Source organism: Cynocephalus volans, chromosome 17, assembly GCF_027409185.1.
Source record: "Cynocephalus volans isolate mCynVol1 chromosome 17, mCynVol1.pri, whole genome shotgun sequence".
Classification (NCBI taxonomy): domain Eukaryota; kingdom Metazoa; phylum Chordata; class Mammalia; order Dermoptera; family Cynocephalidae; genus Cynocephalus; species Cynocephalus volans.
This window is the reverse complement of record NC_084476.1, coordinates 11782060-11809388: the sequence shown is the minus strand read 5'-3', so window position 1 is coordinate 11809388 and position 27329 is coordinate 11782060. Positions and strand designations below refer to the sequence as shown.

The 27329-nt window shown below is 40.8% G+C and overlaps 1 protein-coding gene across 1 annotated transcript in view; it reads right to left on the bottom strand.

The window, feature by feature from the left end:
• Positions 1–27329, bottom strand: part of MAPKAP1 (MAPK associated protein 1) — a 245487-nt gene that overhangs the window by 131148 nt on the left and 87010 nt on the right. Inside the window, exon 5 of the mRNA XM_063081856.1 lies at positions 2755–2927. Coding sequence (XP_062937926.1) covers positions 2755–2927 — 173 coding nt within the window. The remainder of the gene's footprint in view (positions 1–2754; positions 2928–27329) is intronic.

Here is a 27329-nt window from a genome sequence, read left to right as displayed (position 1 = left end):
GCATCTGCCTGGTTTTGTTTCACAAATTCCTAGAAGTTTACCATGGATGTTATGCTTTCCATAGTATCTTTGATAATTTTAAACATATCTATTTGAAATTAATTTTTAGATTTTTTATTATATCCTGCTGGGAATGAATTCATCTGATTATTGTCTTTCTTGGAACTAGTTATCCTTGTGTGCTTTGGAATTTTAATTCGGTAGCTCTTCTTGAATGGGAACACAACCCCCCTCCCCCGCGCCACTCACCCCTCGCTGTCTGGTGCTTTTACAGACATTGGCACTGTCCTCCATCTACATCCAAGCAGAGGCTTCCAGACCAGAACCAGGTCTTAAACTGACAGCTCAGGGTCCTTGTCCTTTGGTAACAATAGCGATATCATAAACTAGGGATATCACGCTATGGCCAGGACCTGGTTGCACTGCTATCTCTATTCCCCGCCACCCCGGAAACACAACTTTAAACAAGCCACAGACCCAGGCAGCTTTATTCAGCTTCTTTTCATAGGTAGGACAGTCCCACCCAGTTCCTAGTTTCTGGTCCCCGTGAAGGCATGAAGTTCCTTTGGTCCCATCCCCTCAAGCAGTGTTTCCCACTCTTTTTGACACCATGGCATACTTAGAAAATAGCAGTATTTGCATAGCACACAGGAAGATGAATAAGACTGTTCCCCCCACAGGAATAACTAACTGGGGGCTCTGACTACCAAGGTCCTGACTAGGTGCCCCAAAGCCTAAGAAAAATCAGTATTTCACACTGGTAAATTCACTTACAACATACTCTAAGGGAAGTAATACCCTAAAATAATCAACTCCTGGCACACTCTGCCTGTTTCTGTCCTTGGTTCTCTTTCTAGTCCACTAAGGTGTTTACCTTATTAAACTACAAGTATGTCAATAACATATTTTATTTACCATTACTATGTATTTGGAGCAGAATGTAGAATTTAAAATATGAACTTAAAGGACCATCATAACTGGAAGTCCATACTTTTCCCTCTGTTTAAAACACCCTCCTCTCAACCTCTCGGCATGACTTTTTCCTACTGCTCCTTCAGGTTTCAGTTTAGATGTCACTTAATAAAGACAGCTGTTCACGACTCCACTCTCACCCCCCAAAATGGGGTTAGATCTTCTCACAGCACCTGATTTTACATGTAATTGTATTGTATAATTATTACCTATCTACCTTAGACAGTAAGGTCCCTGGTGGCATAAACTGCCTTTTTCACTTCTGTATTTCTAGATCTAGCACAGTGCCTGCAACAAATAAGCAGGGGTACAATAAATATTTTAACATCAGGTATAACAGAGTTCCATGGTAGAGAGTATAATGTAACAGAGAAAAGCTGGGGCTTTTGAGTCAGAGACTGCTGAGTTTAAATACCAATTCTTCCACTTAGTGATTTAAGAAAGTTATTTAGTCTAAGTTTAGTTTCCTCATCTGTAAAATGTATGTCATAGTTCAGCTACTGTTTCTGTTACTTACTGTCTAACCCTAAGCAAGCTCCTTCATCTCTCTTGGTTTCAGTGCCTGTACTAAGTGATGTTTTAAGAATTAAATCAGACAACATACATAAAGCCACTGGTACTGTGGCTCCCTTTCCTGTTTCTGTGTTCCCAATTCATGCTGAAAAGGGACAACATCATACTCAACCTTGAGGAGAGCTGCTAACTCAACGCTTTTCTGAGCCCAGAAGGTAGGAATCTTGACTGAAAAAGTTTTCTACTGCCACCAGAGCAATAAAGATTATCTTTATATCCACAACTTATTCAGGCAAAGTGGAGGGCAATGTCAACAGAACTTGAAAGAATAATTTTATGTGCAAATTTAATGTACCTAAAGAAAAAAACAAAATAGCTGACTGGATCATGCTGACTCTGAAAATGTGGGAGAAGAGAAAGTCTCCATGAGAATCCATTTTCAAAATGAAGGCATCTACTACATTTTGCTGTATTCCAAACCCCACGGTTGGAAAGAGCATGTAAAACTAGAAGAGGATGCCTGTTGTATAAGAAATTCAAGTAGGAGAGAGAAGATGTAGCAAAGCACTTTAAAGTTCAAGTTATAATGATGTACAGGCATAAAGATTCTACTTTCAAGCACTACATTTTTAATGTAACTGTTTCATGAGAAATAGAGCCTAATGACTGAGAGAAAAATTGAGCCACTGACTGATAACAAAGAAAACCAAAGTTCAGACCAAAAGTTCTGTAGGAGGCAGAAGGAAAAAATGCAAAAACCTTGGCATGAGACAGATCTGGAATCAAATCCCAGCTCTGACATTTCCCATTGGTGTGACCTTCAGCAAGTAACAACTCTCTGACCCCGAGTTTCCTCCTCTGCAGAATGAGGAACATCACCCACCTCACAGGGAGACGAGAGCATCATACGAGATACCAAGTACGAAGTGCTCAGCATAGTACCCAGCTCCTGGTAGGTGTTCAACAGACGTTAGTTCCCTCCCATTACTTCCCACGCTGCTTTTATCAGCAGGTATCATAAAAGGGTTTGGAAATTGCGAAAATCCATTTTCTGTCTGGATTCACAAACTTATAAATCTAGTTTGCAAGCAGATTCTCTTGAGATATGCCTGAGATACACACACCTGAGATCTGGTAAGCACCCTGGGATGGATCAGTGTGGAGGTCTGGTTCCCAGAATAATGTCCTGAAAGACTGACCCAGCCTGATATGCAATGTACATGGCCAGGAGACCGCAAAACTAGAGCAGCCAAAAAGACAAAGGATTACTTGAGCTTCGGCTCCCGTCCCTCGCTTGTGTACTGCCAACAGATGAGTCCAATCAGGTCCTGTACCCTGGCGCTGGCCATTGTCACCACAGTCATTGGCAGTAGTCTGTCCTGGCTTGAGTGCAAGGGGAGGTAGACATCAATCTTCTTGGTTGCTGTTGTACCTACATGACCCTGTAGACAGAACACATGCATGAGAGGAAAGTACACAGCCACAGTCACGCAGACTCTACTGGGCCACAGCCACTACTTTCCAGGCCTGTGTGCAGGGCAGCCATTTCTCATCCTTTCTGCACAGACTTGCTGCAAGCCTGGGATGATCCCAAAGTGGAAACACTGTCTAGTTTCAAGGGTTTTTTTCTTACCTTTAATTTTCATTTCTAATAGTCTAATGGACCCAGCTCTGCCAGCAGGAAGGTAAATGAGCACTACAACTAAGATGAATGAATAAGAGTGAGCAGAGGTGACATTTGTTCTTAGGAGACTTGCTTTGCTAATTCAAAGTGGCCTTGGAAAAGTCACCATTAGATGTTGGCATCCTCTGCCCTCCCTGGAAACTGCCATATCACTCCTCGAGACTTTGAGACAAGCTGCCTAACAAGCTGCCGTACCCTCTGCAGTAACATTTAGGCACAAAGCACTGGAACACCAAGTGCCTGCTTTCTCAGAGACTATCAGGGCTAATTCCACTATGCACTACATCTGTTTACTTCAGTACCGCACAAAGGTCCTTGGTCTTCCATTATTGCCCTAACAGCCATTCCCACATTGCTTTATATATCCCCAATCCTTCACACACACCTGCCCCTCTTCCCTCCTGAACCTTCCACTCTGCCCTCTGGAACTCATGCACTAACCAGCAAACGTCCATAAATCCTCAGCTGCTTTTTAAAAACATTCCCTCCACCTCTTTGCCCTAATTGAAACCTGCTGGTTGTTGAGGACACTGCTTCCTCTGCTGTCCTCTTAAATAGGACTGCTTTTCTTTATTTTTAATAACCCCGAATCTTCAAGGCCAGGAGCTGGAATAAGTATCTTTGTCCCCACAAACAATTCTAAACCATTGCTTCTTTTTTGCAAAATTCCCTGTTTGCTTGAGGCCTAAACTATCTAACCACACCACCCTTTCCCCCTCTTTGTTTTCGTATCCACCAAACTTCAGGTCATTCCCCGTCCTCACTGAAGGCTTGAACTCTTGACTCAGTCTTTTTTCCTACCCACATAATATGTTCATTACACAGTATGTAGAAAAGTGTCACAGACAACTTAAGTTCAAACTAGAACATTTGACTGTCCCTCACTGCTTCCCACCCTAAGTCACAACAGCCCCCCTCCTCGTTTCAATAAGTGCTACCACGACTAAACCAACTGCTTAAGTCAATGATCTTCGTTCTACTTACTCCCTCATACTATCTATTCCACTGGTAGGTTCCAGTTTGTGTACTTCAAAAATATATTTCAGTAGGGAAAGAATCATCTTTTCAACAAATGAAATGGGATAACTGGACAGCCACATGCAAAAGAATGAATCTGGACCCCTACCTCATATACAAACATTAATTCAAAATGGATCAAAGACCTAAATGTAAGAGATAAAACTATAAAACTCTTAAAAGGAAAACACAGGTGTAAATCTTAATGACTTTGGATTAGGAAATAATTTCTTTAATATGATACCCAAAGCACAAGCAACAAAAGAAATAAATTGGACTTCATCAAAATTAAAAACTTTTGTGCCTCAAAGGAAACTTAAGAAAGTGAACAGATAACCCACGGAATGGGAGCAAATATTTACAAATCATGTATCTAGTTAGGGTCTACTATCCAAAATATATTAAGAACTCCTATAACTCAACAATAAAAATACAAGCAATCCAATTTAAAAAATGGGCAAAGGATTTGGACACTTCTCCAAAGAAAATATACAACGGTCAATAAACACGTGAAAAGATTTTCAATATCATTACTTATAATGCAAATCAAAATCACGAGATACCACTTCATACCGACTAAGATGGCTATAGTTGAACAAAAACCCAAAACAATAACAAAAACCCTGAAAATAAGGGTTTTTGAGGATGTGAAGAAATTGTAACCCTCGTATATTGCCAGTGGGAATGTAAAATGGTCTCACCATTGTGAAAAAGTTTGGCATTTTCTCAAAAATTAAACATAGAGTTACTGTATGACCTAGCAATTGCACTCCTAGGTATATTCTCAAGAGAACTGAAAACATATGTTCAGATAAAAACTTGAACATGGGGCCAGCCCATGGCTCACTTGGGAGAGTGTGGTGCTGATAACACTGAGGCCATGGGTTCAGATCCCTATGTAGGGATGGCCGGTTGGCCCACTTGGGAGAGCTTGGTGCTGACAACACCAAGTCAAGGGTTAAGATCCCCTTACTGGTCATCTTTTGGAAAAAAAAAAAAAAAGCTTGAACATGAATGTTGACAGCAGTATTATTCATAATAGCCAAAGAATGGAAACAACCCAAATGTTCATTAACTGGTAAATGGATAAAGAAAATCCATACAATGGAATATTATTCAGCCATAAAAAGGAATGAAGAACTGATATAGGCTACAACGTGGATGTACCTTGAAAACATTATGCTAAGAGAAAGAAGCCAGACATAAAAGGCCACCTATTGTATGAACCCATTTACATATTACATTTCATCCAGAACAGGCAAATCCATAGAGACAGAAATTAGATTAGTAGTTAGCAGGAGATGAGGGGAGATAGAAGGGGTAAAGAATTGGGAGGTGTGGGATTTCTTCTGGAAGTAATGGAAATATTCTGGAATTAGACAGTGGTAATTGCTGCATAACATTGTGAAAGTATTAAAAACCACAGAATTGTACACTTTAAAATGGTAAATTTTATGTAATGAGTTTTAACTCAATATAAAAATTGAAATATATATATTTCAAATCCATCCCACTTCTCTCCCCCTTCTTGCCACCAAAATACCATCAGGTCTCATCTGAACTATTGTTAATAGATTCCAAACTGAACTGTTGCTTACTCCAATTTGTCCTCCACATACAAGTTAGATTTAAAACAAACAAAAAACTCAGATCTGATCATATTATATCCCTGTTTAAAATTACTTCAATGAGTAGTTCCCATACACTTTGAGTAAAATCCAAACTTACAATGTCCAACAAAGCTGTATGATCTGGCTCCTGCCTCTCTGTCCAACATCATCTACTGCCATCCCCCTGGCCTGCTCATCAGGCTTTAGCTACATTGGCCTTCTAGAAGTGCTCTGAACGTGTGTGTGCATGCACGTGTGTACATCTTGCTTGCATGTCCCACTTTCAAGGCCTTAGTGGTGCTATTCACTATACCTAGCAGGCTCTTTTTCATGGTCTGTGCATGTCTGACTCCTCATCCTCTAATGTGTGCCCTTGGGCAGGTTACTTAAACTCTCCCTGCTTCTATTTCCTCATATGTAAAATGATAATGACAGGATCTACCTATCTTAAGACTTTTGTGAAGATTATTATTACTTACTACTATTATTATTCAGGGCTTAGCTCATAAGACTCCTCCTCAGAAAAACCTTCACTGATAATGCTATATAGAAAGATGCTCCCTCACAGTTATTCTCTTATACATATCCTGTTCATTTCCTTCAGAGCACTTAACAATTTGAGATTATGTATTTATTTATGTACATCTTCAGTGTATGCCTTCCCCACTAGCCTCTGAACTTCCACGAAGGCATGATAATGCCTGCTTTGCTTATTTTTCTATACATAATGCCTAGCACTGTACCTGGTACATGGAAGAATCTCAAAAAAAAGAAATCTGCTGAATTACAGAATGAACGCACGAAAGACTCAAGTGCCTACTAGGACACTTGGTAGGAACTCAGTAAATGTTAATTTCCTCCATCCCTCTTGCCCTTCTCCTCTATGGGTCTGTTTCCTGATCGTAGATGGAAATGGAAGGACTTGAGCAATCACATGGTTCCATCTTTAACACTCTATAATTTTATAATTCTAAGGTGAAAAGAAGGTGAGAACTAGAGTAAGGAAATACAGGTGACCATTGAACAATGCGGGGGTTTGGGGCACCGACCCACCACATAGTTGAAAATGCAAGTATAACTTGGAACTCCACAAAAACCTAACAGCTAATAGCCTACTGTTGACTGGAAGGCTTACTGAGAACATAAACAGTGGATTAACACATATTTTGTATGTTGTATGTGTTATATACTGTATTCTTAGATAAATGAATCCAGCATAAAGACCATAGTTTAAAAAAAAAAAGAAAGAAAAGGTAATTCTTTGAACTGCATGGGTCCACTTACATGATTCTAAATCCATGTATAAACAGACCCACACACTTCAAACCTGTGTTGTTCAAGAGTTAACTCTATTTAAAGTCAGTTTAAAAAACATTTTTAGAGAAATTCCACTTCTCATATAACCCAGCATTTTTTTCCTGAGCCTCGTCTCTATATTATAAAGCAAATAATAAAGTAATTCTCCTACATAATGATCTCTCTTTCTCCCTCATATGGATATACACATATGCATGCACACACACCCATGCTTGTTTTTCAGCTCGGAAAAAATAATTCCAATGGCTAACAAAGATTTCTCTACACAGTAAGTATTCTGAAATTGTCAGGCAGGAAAACAGTTAAAATTAAAACAGTGCCAATCTTCCTGAAGTGGGTTTATGGCCCTCATATACCCTCTTTTTCAGACCCAGATCAGTTGCTTGTCATTGATCGCCCTTTTTATTTCTGTTTATTTTTCCTCCTTCTAAAGAACTAGAACTGAGGAGGTAAAGAGATCACAATATCTCAAGACATGAAGACTCAATGAGATGACAAATATGAATGTGCTTCATAAACTGTAAAGTGCTTCAGAAATGCAGAGTAGTATGCTAAAAAAAGGGCCTAAGTTGTGAAATCAGACCCATTTCTACTACATGAGGCCAAAAATGGATGCAACAGGAACCCTAAAAATAATAATATGATTATTATAACAAGAGTGAGCATTTATTTAAAGTAAACTCTGCTCAATGTTTGCCTAGATTACCTCATTTAATTCTCACAATAACTCCAAGAAATAGGGTTCTGTCATTACCTTTATAGCATAGCTGAGAAAACTAAGGCTTATTAGGCTATGGTCATCTGCACAATGTCCCATAACCCATGTGAAAGAGCCAGGCCTCAAACCCCATATCAATCTAACTCCAAAGCCCCAACTTTAAATATCAATGCCTTTTGTCACTAAAGTTATTCTAAATTCCCACTCTCCAATGCTTGAAAATCATCCACTCCTCCTTCTCTTTCTCACAACACACCAAAAGTTCTGCCGACAGTAGTCTCCACAGAAGGAACTAGATCTGAGGAGCTGCTCAAGGAGAACTGTTATGGGATTGAGACTCGAAGGAACTCTGCTATTGTCAGTTGACTGTAGGGCAGTCACTGCTGTTTAGGAAATGAGGGCAGATAGTTATACGGTACTCCTATGAAGCCCTTTATCCTCTTTATTTCATGGTAAAATAGCAAGTGTGGGGAAAACTATCAGAATAAATACGGAAGATACTTATTAAATGAATGAAGCATTTTATCTTTTTAATCTTCTAATTCCATCTTGAGGCACTGATGATGGGAAAAAGTGCCTTGCGCAAACATGAAATTATATATTTTTTAATAAGAAGCCTCCTCTGAAAAAGCTCACGGTAGTGGCAGTTAGCTCTAATAGTCCCTGTGTTGCAATACTTACAGGGAATCATCTAAAACATAAAACAATCCATCAACATAATAGAAAGTAATTAACTTATAAAAAAATAAGGTGACCAAAGGATTAAAAGTATTCATCACATATCAAGGCAAGCAATATTCCAAAGACCAAACATCTAACTATTAAAAAAGCAACTAGCAATAAACAAAGATCATATCATACAGTTTTACTGCACGGCAATTTATGTGTTCCACAACACAGAATTAGGGAAATGGAGGCATAATTACAGCACAAGGAAGAGGGCAACACATAATAGGGGAAACTGGTTTAGTTTCATCTTTCTCAGTTACTCATGCTTTGAAAAAATACCCACTGAACCACATGAGACTCTGAAGACAAGGTCCAGTGAGACACAGTACAGACCAGACCTTCACCAAGCTTGTGGTCTGCTGAAGGTCTACACTACACAGTGTGATAAAAATGTTAAGAGGGGAAAAGTACAGGCTTTTCATGAGAGTCCAGAAGCACCCAGACTAAAGGGGGTTGGCAAAAACAGACATAAAAATTTACCCTTCCATTCCAATAGAACTATTAAGCCAAGGAAAAGATGCATATTGTATTCACCTACTGTACCCATACACTAAAAGGTGAACAGGGGGAGTTCCCTCTGAGACACAAGGTTATGAGTGATTTTATTTTCTGCTTTATATTTTTCTGTATTTTCTACAATGAACATGTATTACTTTTATAATTAGAAACAAAAAAGTAAATATAATTATAAACAAAAAAGGAAATAAAAAGAGGAAGAGTAACTACCACACCCAGGGCTTAAGAGTTTTAGAGAGGAGAAAGAAATTTTCAATTCTGAAAATGTAGCCTATGTCAAGGCGTCAAGCCATTTTTATTGAGAACATACTATGTGCCATATACTATGAGAGGCTGTTGGAAAAAATACGTTGAAAATATAACTCAGATACCTTCCTATGGCAGGTTAAGTAATTTTTATCAAAGAAAAATAAAGAATAATAAATCCACAATCAGCTCACAATTCTAAAGCTGAACCACCCTCTCCAGAGCGGACCCTAAATCAGGGATTGCCCCCAATGCAGGCTTCGGAAAAAAGGAAAGTACTTTCTGTAGCAAAACTTCCTCAACACAAATGCAATTCATGAAGACCAACTAGACTCCAGTTCATATCCCATAGCTTCTCCATAACTTGAAGGTTCTGCAAATGCAGCCAGAATCTCATATTTAACATATCCAAGGCCAGTTTTGTTCTTCATCAGCTTGTCTCTCATTCTATATTCCATTTCAGTTAATGCTTTCATCATCTACTCTGTCACTTAAGATAGGAACCCTAATTCCTCTTTCTGTCTCATCCTCTACATCCAAATGCTTTTGAAATGCCTCTCAAATCTTTTTCCGTCTCATCCTCACTGCCACTGCCCCAGTTCAGGCTTCATCAACTCTCAGCAAGACCACTGCAGTGATTTCCCAACTATTGCTTTATCTCTAAAATCTCTCCCCTCTCCAAATCTTTATCTCCTTACTGCCACCAATGTGATTCTTCTCAAATTACAGACCATGCCAGTCCACTCAGAAACATATGATGGCTCCCCAGTGCTAACATTCCAGCTCCTCAGCATGGCAGCTAATAGCTTTCATGATGTGGTCTCAATGTATTATTGCTAAAGAATACTGAAGAGCACAGACTTGGGGTAAAATAGATCCAGGTTTGAATCCTGACTCTGCCACTTCCTTAGCTACTAGACCTTAGACTATGGGCAAGTAATCTCACCTCTCAGAACCTCCATTTACTCACTTAGAAAAGCAAATAAGATGTATGTAAAATGTCTGGCAAACAGCCTGATCAAGAAATGTAGCTCCTCTTCTGTCCTTTAATCCAAGTGGCTCCTTTCAAGAAGGTGGAAGTCCAAATTAATTCCCTCTTCTCTGCTCCCCAAGTAATTTGATTTGCATGGCCTTATGGTTTCACTTTTTTCTCTGCCTACACCCTCACCATCTCCTTCACCACTCTCTCATTCAACTGTGAATTACATAAAGGGAAGAACTGTGCCTCACCCATTCTGTATTCTCATAGGACTGAGAACATAGCAGAGATATGGTGTTAATCTGCTGAACTGAAAAGACTCCTCACACTATCTTTGACTATACCTCTTCTCCTTCCCAGGCCCTGTTCTTCAGGAGCATTCTTTCTTCTTTGAAATATCCCCAGGACCTAATACAGAACCGGAAATATAACTGTTACTTATACATATTGATGGAATGAATAATAAATATTCTTTTAACACATGATTTTAAAGGCTTGTATTACATTATAGCATACGAAGGTACTATGAATCTATTCTTCCATTGTTAAAAGTGGAAGTTCCCAATACTTCTCTTTTATAAATAATATTCTCATAAACATTCTCTTATATAAATATTTGTGCACATATAGTAGATTACTGGGTCAAAGAGTATGAATGCTTTGTGGTTTGTAATATGTACTGGAAAAGGTCACTCTTTTGATAAGTGTCTTTATGTCAATCATGAAATACCAGTATTATAAACCATAGGTCGTCCAATTAGTAATTAACTCATAAAATGTGAAAACTTAAAAATTTACATAGAATGTGAATACGTACAGAATTGAAACACACAGAAATTGAATATGATGATGAATTGAAAGATTACAACTCTACCAGATTTTTTTTACTATCTGATCCCATTAATTAAAATAGTATAATTGCTGCCTATTGGAAAATTAATTTCAAAATTAGGTACCTGATAGCTTCCAAAATAGAGGAAGCAGAAAGAACAACAGATGCTATTCAGTTCAAAAATTCATATCAAGTGAGTTACTGAATTAAGTCCTACGGACAGAAGGTTCAGTTAGCAGTGCTACTTAACATCAAAGTTTGTGAGTAATAAATTACATTATCAGACCTCAAAACTGTTGCTAAGTGTTCAATTTTTCTGCCAAGGGAAAGAAACAGAGTAAGGATAGACAGCTTGGCTTCTGCAATTAAGGAGACAAAAACCAGGCAACATTATTCCATTAGTCACAACTGCACAAGCAAATCATTATATGTAATTTTAACGTAGAAATAAATATATCAGTGTATCCAGACGATGTAATGATGCAAATTGATAAAAGGGTTATTTGTAGCCTTAAAAAGGTAAAACTCTATTAGAGGAATGGCTGCAGTTCCATTCCACCAGTACTTTTCTCAACAAGGACCAATGGCCTCATCTTTAATAATATGGTATGCAGACTTGATACAGGGGTCTCAAATTATCACTACTCTCATGATAATTAATGAACTTAATTGGATCAGAAGTAATGATTTTGAACAAAATCTGGCCTACATCTGCTATAAGCCAGGTTTAATTGGCTATAAGAAATAGAGGGTCTATATGGGGAGGGGGAAAAACACCATCAAACACCGGAATTGAAGCATTTTTATCTTAATAAAATGCTGGCTTTTATGAGCTCGAAAAAAGAGCTCTTAAAAATGATATTCAAAATGGTAGCATTAAACTTATGAACAGATTTTACATGAAATTCTATGACAAATTCATTCAGAACTAGTGGCCTGGCTTTGTAGTGCTAACTGAACTCTCAATAAATCTGGAATGCTTAAAGGCTATTAAATTAACATTTCCCTGATCTGGCACCTGTAGTCAAGTTAATTTGTCAAAAACATTTCTACAGTTTGTCACTGGACTCTGTATTTTCTGACAAGCTAAGTTGAAAATAAAATTGACAAAATCTCATCAATTTCCTCTGAATCACCAACCTTGGTTCCATTAAGCTTTTATTATTAAGAACGTCAACTGTCGCTCTTTCTTTAACAAGGTCAAGTTCTGATCTGGGTACCTCCAAGATTCTTGCTTTAATAGAAGCTAGAGAGGCAGTACAGTGTGGTTAAGAGCACAAGTTGTGAAGGTAGGTAGAACTGAGTTCAATTTCCAGCAATACCACTTACTGTGTGTCCTTGGACAACGTACTTAAGCTCTATGAGTCAATATTTCCTCATTTACAAAACATGGATAATAAAGCATCTCCTCACAGACTTGCTGAGAAGATTCAGTGAGACTGTGCATATAAAGCACTTATCATTGTGCCTATGCACAGTAAATGCCCAAAAAATGTTGGTTGTTTATTGTTTTCTTTTTTTCCCCCTACCTTTTTCCTACTTTTATTTTTATATTTATAGACTTTTTTAAAAAACAACTTTACTGCCATTCATAGACTTGAAACTGTAAGGAATCTTAAGGGTCATCCCCTGTAAAGCATTTTCAACCTCTCCTGAACACCTCCACTGATGAGGTCCCTGCACCTCGTGAAGCAGACCCTTTGCTTTGGTCTTTTGAGCAATTCTGAATGCTAAAACATGTTGAGGTACAATCTCCCTGCAGATTTCTACCCAATGATCTTAGCACTAGCCCTCAGAAATTTGAATAAATCCACCTCTGCTTCCACAGACACCCGTTCATATAACGAGGACCTCAAACAAACAAACAAACTCAGTTACTAAGCAAGGTGGAATAAGACAGAGTATAATCCTTTCAAGAGTACAACACAGCACAGAAAATGTCATTTTCATTCGTTTTTCTTAGGCTAGTGATTTTGTGACTTTTCCTTCTATAACATCTATGGCAAATGTAAATCTATAGTCCTGGACTCAAAACAAGAAAGGTTTTCTCTATTTAAAATAAATCCTCCATGTTTTGATGCTCTGACACTTTTTTTTTTTTAATCGAAGCATAATTGATTATACATATTTTGGGGGTATAATGTTGACTACCATCACCTGTGTATAGCATGTGTTGATCAAATCAGTATTATTAGCATATGATGCTCTGACATTTTTGAAAAAAAAAATGCCTAGCACTATTGGTTTAAACAATCTGACTGTTATCAAATGAAGTTTGAGTAATAGCCTCAAATAATTCTTTTGTTTCAAGATATCAGCTGCAAAACCAGCAATCATTCATGTTCAAATACAGGTAAGACATTTCACCAAACATGGGAAGGGAAGTATGAAAGAATAAAAATGAAAGCCTATACCTACTGTATCAGGAACAACGATCATTTTCTTAAAGTCCTAAATTCGGAAAGCGATTCCTGATACCATCAGTTCTCACTATCACTGGTTATATTTGCTAGGCTCCTCTCTGCAGAGTCAACAGTAGTGGTCTGGACTCTGGCCCTGCCAGCCTTCAGATGCACAACCCTGGGCAAGACCATAATCTCTGAAAGTCAATTTCCTCAACCTTAAAATAGAGATGAGATCATCTACTTCCAAAGAATGGCGGGGGACATAAAGTAAAAATAAAGCATGTTAAAATGCTCTGTGAACTGCACATCGTTACAGAAATGTTAACTGTTCCTTATTGTTACTTAAGCTGTGGCTCAGACGAGGCAAATTTTTGTACAAAATGTCCCCTCAAACAAACACGAAGTCGAGAAGTGTAGGGCAACAGAGAAAGGTCTCTATTTCAATCATTTTGGGAGAAGAGCCATAGCATTCTCTTTTCATCCAGCTTTGGGATAATGGTTACCAGCATGTACCAGAATGTGCTCTTGCAAAGGTACAATCCAGCTATTTCAAAGCCATCTTAAAGCATGTAAAGTGTCCATTTTGAGTTTTCATAGCCATTGCGGGACTCTTTAGGTCATTAATACTACACGGCACTTTGCATTTAATTATACAAACAATGGCTCTATAATGACAATAACATCAGGGAAAGGCAATTTGCATGAACTATACTCCATCACCTAGCATAAGTTTAGGAACCTCTTCATTATTAAGTCATTTATATAATAAAATCAATGTGCTTTAAAAGTAGGTTTTTTTAAAAAACCATAAAGAAGAGTTACAAGTTTTAAACTCTATCAATTATCATAATATAATGAGTCTTTTTAAGATTTAATATCAACTTTTAAAATTAAAACTCAATGGAGAACGTATATTTGGCTCCATTACTAAATGATGTATCTCTAGAAAAGGTTACAGTACAGCCATCCTCCCCCTCCTAAATTATACGGAAATTTTCATACAACTCTCCAACCACCCCCAAGGACAATTTAATTCCAGAGATAGTGAAGTATTTTGAGAATGTGTAATTGTATAAATATTGAAGGAAATATTCCAGGTATATATATTCATTTCTTGCAGGGTTTCAGATGATTAAACATCATGAAATTTTTAAATGTCAACATTCACCTTAAAATTATATTGTTTCCTTAATTTTGAATAGCTTTTGGGGTTTTTTTCTGTGTTTTTTGGGATGGGGGCATCTGACCAGTACAGGGATCCAAACACCTGACCTTGATGTTATCAGCACCACACGCTTCCAAGTGAACTAACCAGCAAGCACTAATTTTGAATAATTTTTTAAAATCCACTAATTTCTATACAGTGGTAAGTTCATGACTAAATGTTCTATCACTTTAAGAATCAATGTTCCTTAATGATATAATTCAAAAATTTCACTGAATCATTATTTAGTAAGTCATAAAAACCTCTTAAAATTAATCTTTCATGCACATCCAGCTTATCCAAAGTTAGAATTTAATTAGATGGCCCTGGCATAAATGGGCTTACTACTTTATTTGCTCAATCAGCGTATGTCTCTTCAGTAATTATAATTAATTCAAGTCCCCGACGTACCTCCTAACAAACAATGTAAAAACATCAGACAAAATGGAAATAAATAGCTTTACATTTCTCCATTTACAACATTCACTTTCATCCTCAAAATGCACATGTGAAATAACTGGGATAGGTGTTACTCTGTATAAGAAAAGGCTGCACAAAGAACCTACACCTCTGGTGAAAGAGAAGGATGCTTGTCTACAGTAGAAAATACATTATGGTTTTTCACACTATGAAAATAATATAATTGCAAAGAGCCAATTGAGAAAGTTTGCATTTAGCACAATTTGTATGTGCATGCTGAAATATAAAAAGCAGCAAATAAAAGAAGAGCTAAGTTATTAATCTAGAACAATGGAAAGAATCACTTGTAACTACGTATAAAATTTACAACCTAGAAGCAGTCCAAAAAGTCTGTCAGGCTTTTATCCCACATGTCTCCCAGAAAGAATCAAGGGAAAAGTAATAAGTGGCAGAAAACTTATTTTTAAAACTGAGGGGACAGCAGGATCCATGGGATCAAAGCTGTCAGTACTTTTTTTTTTTTTTTTTGTCTTTTTCGTGACCGGCACTCAGCCAGTGAGTGCACTGGCCATTCCTATATAGGATCCAAACCCGCAGCGGCAGCGTTGCTGCGCTCCCAGCGCTGCACTCTCCCGAGCGCGCCACGTGCTCGGCCCAGTACTTTAAAAAAAAAAAAAAAAAAAGAGTTCTCTGCCCATCACACTACTCAATTAGGTAATCAGCATAGCAACACAAAGTAAAACTAGCTGGTTATGCCGCTGACAGTCTTGGAGGAAGATGAGAGCAGGCACAGAGAGCACATGCCTCTGTACACAGCCCTTGGAGCTCCCACCTCAGCTCTCTCTGCAACTGGCAGGTCACAGCTGCTGACTGCCATTTATTAGACACCTACCAGGGTCCAACTGCTTTTCATACATTATCTCATTTAATATGCCCGAGAGTCCTGTGAGGACTGCTTACTCCCTCTTAGAGCTGAGGAATGAGCAGTTCATTAAGTAGGCTGCTCCAAACACCTCTGCGGGCGGGGGGACGACAGGATTCCAACCCAGGTCTGTTCAACTTCCCTACTCCTTCAGTGAATCCCAACCCTGAAGAACTCTTTGGCAGTCCTGAGTATCTAGGAAAGGTCACAAAGGTTACTGGTCCATGATGCAGCCACAATTTCAGGAGTGGGGGTCCTGGTTGGTAGGTTGGAAGCATTCTCTGGCTAAGACCCACAGGGAAGGTCTCATTTGCTCCTCTCCTACAGCTGTGCCTGTCAAACTGCACTTGCAGCTCGGCAGTGATCACTGCTGCTGGAGAGGGAAACTGGGGTAACCTTCCAGAAATGGTTACTGATGAATCTTGGATGTGACCGGCACCATCTTGAACATGACCGCCGCCATTAAACACACACTGGGCACAAAATGGCCGCCAGCCTTTCCCTTACAAGAAACCTCATGGTTTCTGAGAAATAGAAACTCCTCTACTTCTGCAGGGGTGCGACCTTCCACCTGATTGCATCAGCCAGCCTTATCTTCCACACCAGCACCAAACCCCTCCCTGATTACATCAGCCTTCCTTACAGCCTATATAAGACCTCCCACCCCAATGCCGGCTGCTGCTCTGCATTTTGAGTGCAGCCCGGCATATTCTTTTCCTTTAATAAAGCTTGATTGGTACCCAGTGTTTCAGCTCACTTTCTTTCATTTTGGTGCCAAAACCCAGGAAGGGTCTAGGCCAGGACCTTCGGACAATCCTCTCTTGGGTTGATTGGCCCTCAGCTGCCCTTCTTGGACCTGCCACACTGGGTACCTCCGGGACTCTCTCCTTTTGCTCTTTCAGACCAACGCATCCACCATCAGCCTCAATTCAGGGTGAGTCAGTGGGTCTGTCCTACTTCTACGGGTTCCCCCGACTACTCTCTAAGACTACTGTCTACTTCCCGAAGACCAGGTGCCTGGCCGAGGGAACCTCTCTTGTGCCCCCAGCTATTGGAGGATGCTCCTCTAGCTGGTCAGTGGCTCCTCTCTCAAAAAGAAGGTGCACACAAACGAGGACACTCCTTGCTGTTACCATTCTTCTACTGGAACTGATCACTTCCTTTCTCACCTTCTAAATGGGATCCTTGCAATCCAAACCTCCAAGCTCTATGCCTCTGGGCTGTCTCCTGGCCAATTTACGATCTCTTGGCCTCCAGGGAGACATTAAACCTAAATGTCTCATTTTCTACTGTAATCTCTATGCCCTCTGGGCTGTCTCCTGGCCAACCTCTTGGTCGCCAGGGAGATATTAAACCCAAATGCCTCATTTTCTATTGCAATCAGGTTTGGCCTAAGTACAAACTAGACAACAGATCCCAATGGCCAGAAAAGAGCTCTTTCAATTTGAATACTCTCAGAGACCTAGACAACTTTTGTCACGGAAGTGGCAAAGCCGGAGAGATTCCTTATGTTCAAGCCTTCTTCTATCTCTGATCTCGTCCTTCTCTCTGTCAAAACTGTCCTAAATCTCAAATTTTCCTAGCTCATGCCTGACCTCCCCTTCCGGACTTGGATCCATATTTTGATCCATCAGACCACTCTGCTCCCTGACCACCTCCACCAGCCCCTTCACCTTTTCCTTCTCTTCCATACCTGGTCTTGAGGTGCTTGTCCTCAGCCACCAAACCCCTCTCCTTCTTCCCCTTCGTCAGGTGATAACCCTGCCTCAGATCCAGCTCCTTTATGTCCCCTCCATGAAGTGGCAGGGATGAAGGGAATTGTCCAGACCCATATCCCCTTTTCTCTTTCCAATCTCTACCAAATCAAAAAACGACTGGGATCCTTCCAGTCCAACCTGGACACATATCTTAAGGAATCCAGATATCTCACCCAGTCTTTTGATCTCACCTGGCATGATATTTTTATGATTATCACTACTACTTTGTCCCCCGAGGAGAGTGAGCAGGTCTGGATAATGGCCCAACAACAAGCAGACGAGGAACATACCCAAAATAATTGGCGGCCTGTGGGAGCCATTGCCGCCCCTCGCACGGACCCAAATTGGGACTACCAGGCCAGCCATGGGGACCAGGATCTCCAGGATAATATGATCACACACCTACTTCACAGCCTCCAAAAGGCTACTCACAAGTCGGGTCAATTATGACAAGCTTAGAGAAATCACACAGAGATCCACCAAAAATCCCAGTGAGTTCCTAATCCGCCTCTCTGAGGCTTTACATAAATACACATGTATAGACCCAAACTCCCCTGCAGGCATAGCTCTCTTACACTCTCCTTTCATTACCCAATCAGCCCCTGATATTCAAAAAAAAAAAACTAAAAAAACTTGAGGGTGGTCCAAATACAACCCAATGAGACCTCCTCAACACAGCTTTCAAGGTTTTTAACAATAGGGAGGAGGAGGAGAAGGATCAATACAAAAGAGATCAGGCCAAATACCAACTCTGGCTAATGCCATCCAAGGCTCACATACCCCTATGCCAGATGCCCCCAGGGGCAAGCCACCTGGGAACTGCTTCAAATGCTGTCAACCGGGCCATTGGGTATGGACCTGTCCTAACCCCAGGCCTCCTCCCAGGCCTTGTCCTCACTGCAAACAGCCAGGTTACTGGGGGGTTGACTGTTCCACTCGCCAGAGAGGGAGTGGCCCAGTCCCTAACCCACAACATTTAGCTCTGCGGCCATCCCTACCAGAGTCTCTCGGCTTTGCCCGGGAGAAGGACTGATGATGCCCAGGGCCTGAGGCCCCCATGGAGATCACCATGCATGAGCCCAGGGTAACTCTCCTCGTAGCAGGTAAGCCAATATCTTCTGTCATCGATACAGGGGCCACTTACTCTACCCTTCCTGAATATGCAGGACCAACAACCCCTCTTCTATCACAATAGTAGGGGTCACAGGACCAGAATACCACCCACAGATCACTCAACCCCTTTCCTGCACCCTACATCACACCCAATTCACACAAAAATTTTTAATAATGCCTCAATGCCCAGCCCTCTTACTGGGACGGGACATCCTTTCCAAATTCAAAGCTACTCTTACCCTAAACACTTTAACTTCAGCTACAATACTCCTATTATAGGCTGCCCCAGACCTGGCCCCTGAGGCTTTCACCTTCCCCTTCCCCTCGGAGAAGGTTAATCCCATAGTATGGGTCACCTCTTCTCCCTCCATTGCTACGAACCATTTCCCTATCCTTGTTAAGTTGCAGAACCCCTCTTTGTTCCCTAATGTCCCACAATACCCAATCACTAACAAACACCTAATAGGCTTAAAACCCGTCATACACAAATTCCTTTCTTCTCGTCTCTTATGGCCTACCCACTCACCTTTTAATACACCCATCCTTCTGGTTATAGAGCCTAACAGCTCATATCATTTAGTTCAAGACCTCAGCACCATTGATGTGGCCGTTTTACCCATAACTGCAATCGTTTCTAACCCCTATACTCTTCTATCCACAATCCCAACAACCCATTTCTTCTCTGTACTTGACCTCAAAGATGTCTTTTTTTCTATCTCCTTACCCCCTTCCTGTCAAAACCTGTTCACCTTCACCTGGACTGATTCTGATACCCATCGTTCCCAACAACTCACCTGGACAGTACTACCTCAGGGGTTTCGGGATAGCCCCCACTTCTTCCGCCAGGCCTTAGCTCAAGACTTATTTGAACTTCCTCCAACCTCTAGCACTTTAATACAATATGTGGATGACCTCCTCCTTTGTAGCCCCTCCTATGAGGATTCATAGGCCCACACTGTTCTCTCCTTAATTTCCTGGCCTCCAGAGGACATAGAGTGTCCCCCAGCAAGGCCCAAATTTCTTCTCCTTCAGTCACCTATTTGGGAGTCCACCTCACACGCAACACCAGAGAAATAACAGTGGATCACAAGAGTTTAATTTCTGAACTCCCTACTCCTACCATAAAGGGTGAAATCCTTTCCTTCTTGGGGCTTGAAGGTTATCTTCACCTATGGATTCCTAACTTTGGCATGCTAGCAAAACCACTTTATGAGGCAGCTAAAGGGGATCCTGCCATTCCCTTAGATCCCACAAAGCCCATTCATTCTCCCTTCCAGCGATTAAAAGCCGCTCTCCTCACAGGCCCAGCTCTATCCCTCCCAAACTTATCTCATCCTTTTATCCAAAACATCACCAAAACCCAAGGATTGGTGGTAGGGGTTTGGGGACAAGAGGTGGGAGATACCTTCTCCCCTGTTGCATACCTTTCCAAATAATTGGACACTACAACTTGAGGATGAGCTCCCTGTTCACAGGCCTTGAGGATGGGCAGCCACCCTTTTAGCACAAGAAAGCTCTAAACTAACTTTTGGACAACAGTCATTTGTTCCTCCCATCATCTTCAAGAATGTCTCAGCCATAAGGCCATGTCAATTCTCTCCCCTTCCCACCTACACTTATTCACCTTACCTTCACTGAAAACTCTCAGTTCTCCTTTAAACCTTGCCCTCCCTTAAATACAGCCACTCTCATCCCAAAATGCTCATGACCCTTAGAACATAACTGCATAGAGGCTTTAGATCTCTTTCTCAATCCCTTTCCACACATCTCCCCACATCCCAATACACAGCCCCAACATACATGGTTCACAAATGGGAGCGCCACCTCCATGCCCACCCCCCGGGCAAGTTACGCCATAGTAAATCTAACACAAACTATTGAGGCTGCTCCCACCCCCAACGCCCCTCCCCACTAGGCAGAACTCACTGCCCTCACCCGCGCTCTCACTCTGGCAAGTAACAAACGTGTGAATATACACATTGACTCAAAGTATGCTTACCACATCCTACACTCCAGTGCAGCCATATGGAAGGAGAGAGGATACATGACCACTCAGGTAGGGCCCATAAAAAACGGACATCTTATCAAGATACTTCTTGAGGCTGCACCACTCCCAAAGGAGGTTGGGGTTATACACTGCAGAGGACACCAAATCTCCAACGACCCCATAGCCCAGGGAAACAAACTGGCAGATCTAACTGCAAAACAGGCTGCTCAATCACCAGGCCCCCACTTCCTCTCCACTCAGGTCTTTCTCATGGTCCCTATGCCCTTACCCCAATACACACCTCAAGAAATACAACACCTCCAACAGTTGAGAGCACAGAGAAAGGAAAACTGTTATAGTCTCTCCAGTCGCTATGTCCTCCCTACCACACAAACTGAGCAAATCCTTTTAGATTTCCATAATTCAGCTCATATAGGCTATGAACCCCTACTATGCCTTCTTCAGCCCTTATATTATTCTCCCCACATGGCCAAGTTACTTAAACAAATCACTCAAAATTGTCCTTTGTGTATTCGTTGCTCCAATCAAGGTGGCCTCCAAGTTCGGTCCTTTCCCACCCACCAAGCCAGATGATACACTCCTGGCCAGGATTGGCAAATTGACTTTATTCACATGCCTCCCCACAAAAGGACACACTATCTTCTAACCTTAGTAGATACCTTTTCAGGTTGGGGTGAGGCTTTTTCCTGCACTTCAAAGGATGTCTGTTTTAGGACCCATAAAACTGAAAATCTCCAGGACCTCCACTCTTCCCCCAATCCCAGAAGAAGGATGATCTTTCCCCCAGCAATTATCCTCTCACTCTTGCAGGCCTGCTTCACATCCTTCACAGAGGAGCTGCTCCAAGACGGGTCCCGACCCACCACCTCCAGTGTTGAAGACATCCTTGACAGGGTAACTGAATTAGCCTGGCAGGGCACCCTCTGTGATTACACCCTCAGTGAGGTTACCCTCTACTTCTTTTTCCTACTATGCACCCTCTCAACCTCTCAGCCCTTGAACACTTGCCTTTTCTCTTCCTCTTGCTTCTTTTCCTAACAGAGACATATGCCACAACCTGTTCACAATGTATAACCAAGGTCTTGGTGGGTGGAAGGACACTTTCCTGATGCATTTTGGACATGGCCGGCGCCACTGTGCAAACAATAAGCACCAGCATGAAATAGCCACTGGCCTTGTCTTCCACTCTAGCACCAAGCCCCTCCCCGCTTCCCTTTATGAGAAGCCTCCTGACTTAGAAACAACTTTCTGGCTTCTGCATCGGCACAGTTCTCCACCCAGTTACATCAACCTAATGGTCCCTCCCCACCATACATTTCGTGCCCAAAAGCTAATATAAACTCTGGCAAACCCATTGTTGGGGCTGTCCCCCATTTTCAGGGCAGCCCCGGGCTGTCCTCCATTTTGAGTACAGCCTGGCAGATTTCTTTCTTTAATAAAGCTTGAATGGTACCCAGCGTCTCGGCTCACTTTCTTTCATTTCCAGCCTCCCAGGTCTGCCACCCAGAATCTTCAGGGGAACCCTACAGGACACATTCACATCCCTGACATACGTTCCCACAACATGCTATGACCAGACAACTGCCACATCATGTTCTTACAGGGGCAGAAACTACTGGATAGCTCTTTCCAAAGGGGATTCTGCTGGAGTCCAGTTCCTCCCACCCCCTGACAAAAACATTTCTGCTTCACCCAAACCACTCACCTAGGCTATAGCGATGGGGGGGGACTTCAGAACAAAACATGTCGGACCCCTAACCATGATGGGACTTATCCTTCTTCTTGGTCCCTGCCTCTTTCAGTGTTTCTCTAACTTCTTACAGGAATGTATGCAGGCTTTCACCAACCAAAAGGTCACTGAATTGTTCCTGGGAGGAGGATATCAGCCCCTGAGAACCATCAACCCTTCCCCAGAAGAATATAGCCTCCCCAAACGAAACCAATACCCTGCCACCTAATTGTTTTATTTTTTTCATATCTTCGCCCATCTCCAGCAGGAAGTAGCTTCAGAAGAGTGAGACCTTTGCCCCCTTTCCCTTCTCCCTATACTTAAAAGGCAGGAATGATGGATCTTGGACGTGACTGGAGCCATCTTGGACGTGACCACCACCATTTTATTATATACACCGAGCACAAAATGGCCACCAGCCTTTCCCTTATGAGAAACCTCGTCGTTTCTGAGAAATAGAAACTCCTCTACTTCTGCAGGGGTGCGACCTTCCACCTGATTGCATCAGCCAGCCTTATCTTCCACACCAGCACCAAACCCCTCCCTGATTACATCAGCCTTCCTTACACCCTACATAAGACCTCCCACCCCAACACTGACTGCTGCTCTGCATTTTGAGTGCAGCCTGGCAGATTCTTTTCCTTTAATAAAGCTTGATTGGTACCCAGCATTTCAGCTCTCTTTCAGTTACCTTTTGTGTACAGGCAGAGGGCAGAAACTATTTCAGATTTCCTTGCTGTTGAGCACATAGAAGAAGCCCAATAAATCTGCACTGTGTTTCAGAGGTAAAAACACATAGGAACACCAGCTCTTTAAAGAGTAAACAGAACCCTCTGATTCAGTTTTCAAAAAGCAGTGGTCAAGTGCCAATCCATAGGCCACAGACAATCCTGACTCTTGGATTAAGAGGCTCATCAGTAATTGTGAGGTGTATTTCTTACTAAATCTGGCTACCCAGGTGGCAATACCCAAATGTGCTTTGATAACGACAAAGGAAGAAAATAACAATTTGGTCCTTTGAGAGCTGGGCAAGCAGCACGTGATATTAACTTGGCATCAAGCTCCAACACAAGCAAAGGATCTGATGAGACAAAGGTCCATCTCAGGTTGCAATTCTCTGTGGAAATGGGCAGAGTGAGACCAGCTTACTTGCAGAAACTGACAAGTCACTTGGGTCTCAGGGTCTCTGGGGTTTCTCCTCAGCCCCCTGGCATTATTTTCCTCATGCTCATCCTGAGTCTTAGTCCAATCTCCTCTGAGGTCCTAACTAAACCAGACACAGGGAGAGTCGGGGATTTTATCTTATTAAAATAGATATGGCTAATTTGTCTTTTCAAATTCATTTTAAATTAAATTGGATTTCCTTGGAAGGCTGCTAGGTCAGTTCCCCTGCTGCGAACACAGGACAAAGGTTAATTGCACGCCCTTCACCAGCACTTCTGCTCTCCTGGGCAGGTTCTGATAACCTGCCCTGAGAGGTGGAGAAAGCTTTGGTTTATCGAGCAAAGATGTTGCCATTACAGATATTTACCATTATGCCAAGAAACCTTTTTTAAAATTAAACAACAAGATATGATTGCAATAACAAGAAAGAAATGTATATGTTACCAACTGATGGTTAGTTCTAAAACCCAAAACCCAAAGAACAAGACCTAACCTATTTGCTTCCCTAAAAGGCCTCAACAAATGCAAAAGTACACACCCTCCTGGAGCAAACTGTGTTCTAGTTCCAGTGTAAAATTCCATTAACATTTTCACTTAATTTACCTCATTTAGACTGTCTATGTTCATGAAAATTTAACCCAGTAATTCATTGTTATACAAAGCATAACAAAGTATGAATATTTAAATACAATGTAAATAAAACACTTTATCAATTATATTTTTGTATTCTAAATTAGTGACTTCACTTAGCATGTCTGCCTTGCACAGCACCACACTATTTTTCAATTAAAGGTCCAGATGTTTCAAAGGCTCCAGTAGGCAACAGCAGTTATGAGAAATGCTTTATCTGCATCGTAATCATCACCACCACATCAGCTCCAGGCTGCATTAACATACTCATGTTTTATTCCAGCTCCCCTTCTAACAGAGCAGGTAATTATACAACACAGCAGAGAAAGACAATCCTAAGAGCTGGACAATTTCCTTACGAGCGTCCACTAGAGCAACACATTTTCATACATGATCTTAACATTTTCTAGAAAATATTTTATTACATAGTTAAACCTGCTTATTAGCAGGAACACTGACCATTTTAATGATTTTGTGTTAATAAAATGAATCATAGCACAAATATACCAAGTTTAGCTTCAAATACTATTTAAAGTGCAAGATGAACTGTACATATACATGCTTGTGTCTTGAAAACCAACTAGAAGTTTGTGTGTATAAAAAACACACTATCATTTGTTACAATCTAAGCCATTTCTTCTGATTTTAATGTCAGCGTCATCTCTTGAACAAGTCAATTCAATTTTTATTTTTACTATCCAAAAATGACAATTCACCTAGGCTGAGACTGAGCAATTATAGCAATTATCACTGTTCCCATTTGATAGAAAAAAATAGTACCAGAGCAGAACAAAATGCAATTCTGACAGCTGCAACAAAAATATTATTTCATTTATTATTTAGTTAATTAAATGACTCCCTTACAAATAGACAAGAATAACCTTTGTTATAAGAGATACTGTTATGCTCGGTAAACATATAAAAACATATAATATAATTTAATGGGAAAATATAGTTCCTCATCACTGAAACTAACAAAATTAACTTTAATTATAATTTTTAAATTACTCTATAAACATTTTTTATTTTGAAATATTCCAAGAGTAGATGTCCTAATGAAAATGCTATTCAAAAGATAAATGCCTTCACAAATATTAAAACCTCAGACAGGTCGGATCCTGGCAGGTTACACTTCAGCATCCGTTCCTTCCTGAAGGAACCTTACGTGGAACATTTTTAATACATCACTGTGTCGTTTTTTAATGCGCACCAATCTATTAACCACATGGCAAACTAACAGGGATTTTTAAAATATGGGTTTTATGGCTTTGTGCTGGTGATTAATTAAATAAATAGCCACCGTTTCACAAATCATCCCTCTAATTAGTCTAAAACAGACACTTTGCATTCACTGGTATTACTGCCATCTGAAGCTCACAGAAGGGCAGGAGCAGTGCGGCATGGCCGCATCTCTGCACTTTGCAGCCCATTGTCACCGGCTCCATTGCTGGCATACCACCCTGCCACCCAGAGGCAGAGGTGTCATTTTTGCAGGTGCTGCAGTCAGCTGGAATTTGGCTCCAGCTGCTCAGAAAAGATGTTCTCCTTAATTATTCTCCCTCACCCTAAAGGAAACAATGGAACAACAAAGGAATAAAGTATAACCTCCAGCTGCAAACAGAAGAGGTTTCACCAACACAGTTCATGGAGTAAATAAGAAAGTTGGTTGATTTAGGAATAAGTAGGGTGCTAGGTCAAACAGGCTTTCCTTAGAACTCAAAACATGTTATATCATTGCCTTGAATTCAAATATTAAGCAATTACTTCCAAATACTACTATTTAAAAGACTCCATTTTAGGACTAAGAAGCCCCACTGCTGCCCACAACCAGGCAAACAATGGAGCACGCCCAGGGTCCTGAGGTCCTGGGGCCGTGGGCCACTGCCCTCTGCAAGAACATCTTAGAATGCATTTATTAGCCACGTGTGTTTCTCTGGGGTGTACGACTTGTCTGCTCATGTCCTTCACAAAATTTCTGTTAAGATTTTTCTAATTCATTTTTGAGAGTTCTTTATGAATTAAGGATGTTAATCTTTGTGTGTTAAATTTGTTCTGTATCAACCGACTTTAAATTCAATTTGTGATGCTTTCCTTTGTATGTTGAGAAAATAATTTTCAATCTAAACAATAAATAAATAATCACTGGTCACACACACACACACACACAAACTGAGAAGGTCCCTCTCTTTGAAACTGATAAGAATTCAACCTAACTTGTTTTAGTGGCATATTTTAAAAGATTATAACTCCTCTGAAAGCAAATTAAACTTAGAAATAATTTTTAGTCCCAGAAAAAAAAAAATCAAATGGTAATATTTCAATAACCCAATTTCCTTCGGAAAACACATAAAGTGGCATCCTAATCTTTCAAACTTCATTAGGAATGTTTAGGGGAAGGAAGGAAGGGAGGCAGGGAGGAAGGGAAGAAAAGAGGAAGGAAGAGAAGACTTAATGGAAAAGAAAAAGGGAAAGAGAAGGAAAAGAAATGGGAAAATTCAGTAGGGATAACACACCACCACTACAAAGTACTCTGTAGAAGGGGCTGTCCTTTCCATTCTTGAAAAAGGTTTCTAAGGATGGGAGGAAGAAATGGGGGACAGTAGAAAAGACCTGAACCCTGAAGCAAGACTGATTCTGAAGGGTTTTGTGCCCTTAGCAAAGTCATGTAATCCCACTTAGCCTCAGTTTCTTCCCCTGTAAAGGATTTATCCCTGAGCCTCAATAATTGTAGGGAAATTGAGATACTGTCCTAGCATATTCCCTGCACAGTGCAGATGCTCAAAAATGAGGGCCATGAGAAACTGCACCAGACAATGAAAGCAGAGTTGAAGGCAAAGTCTAGGT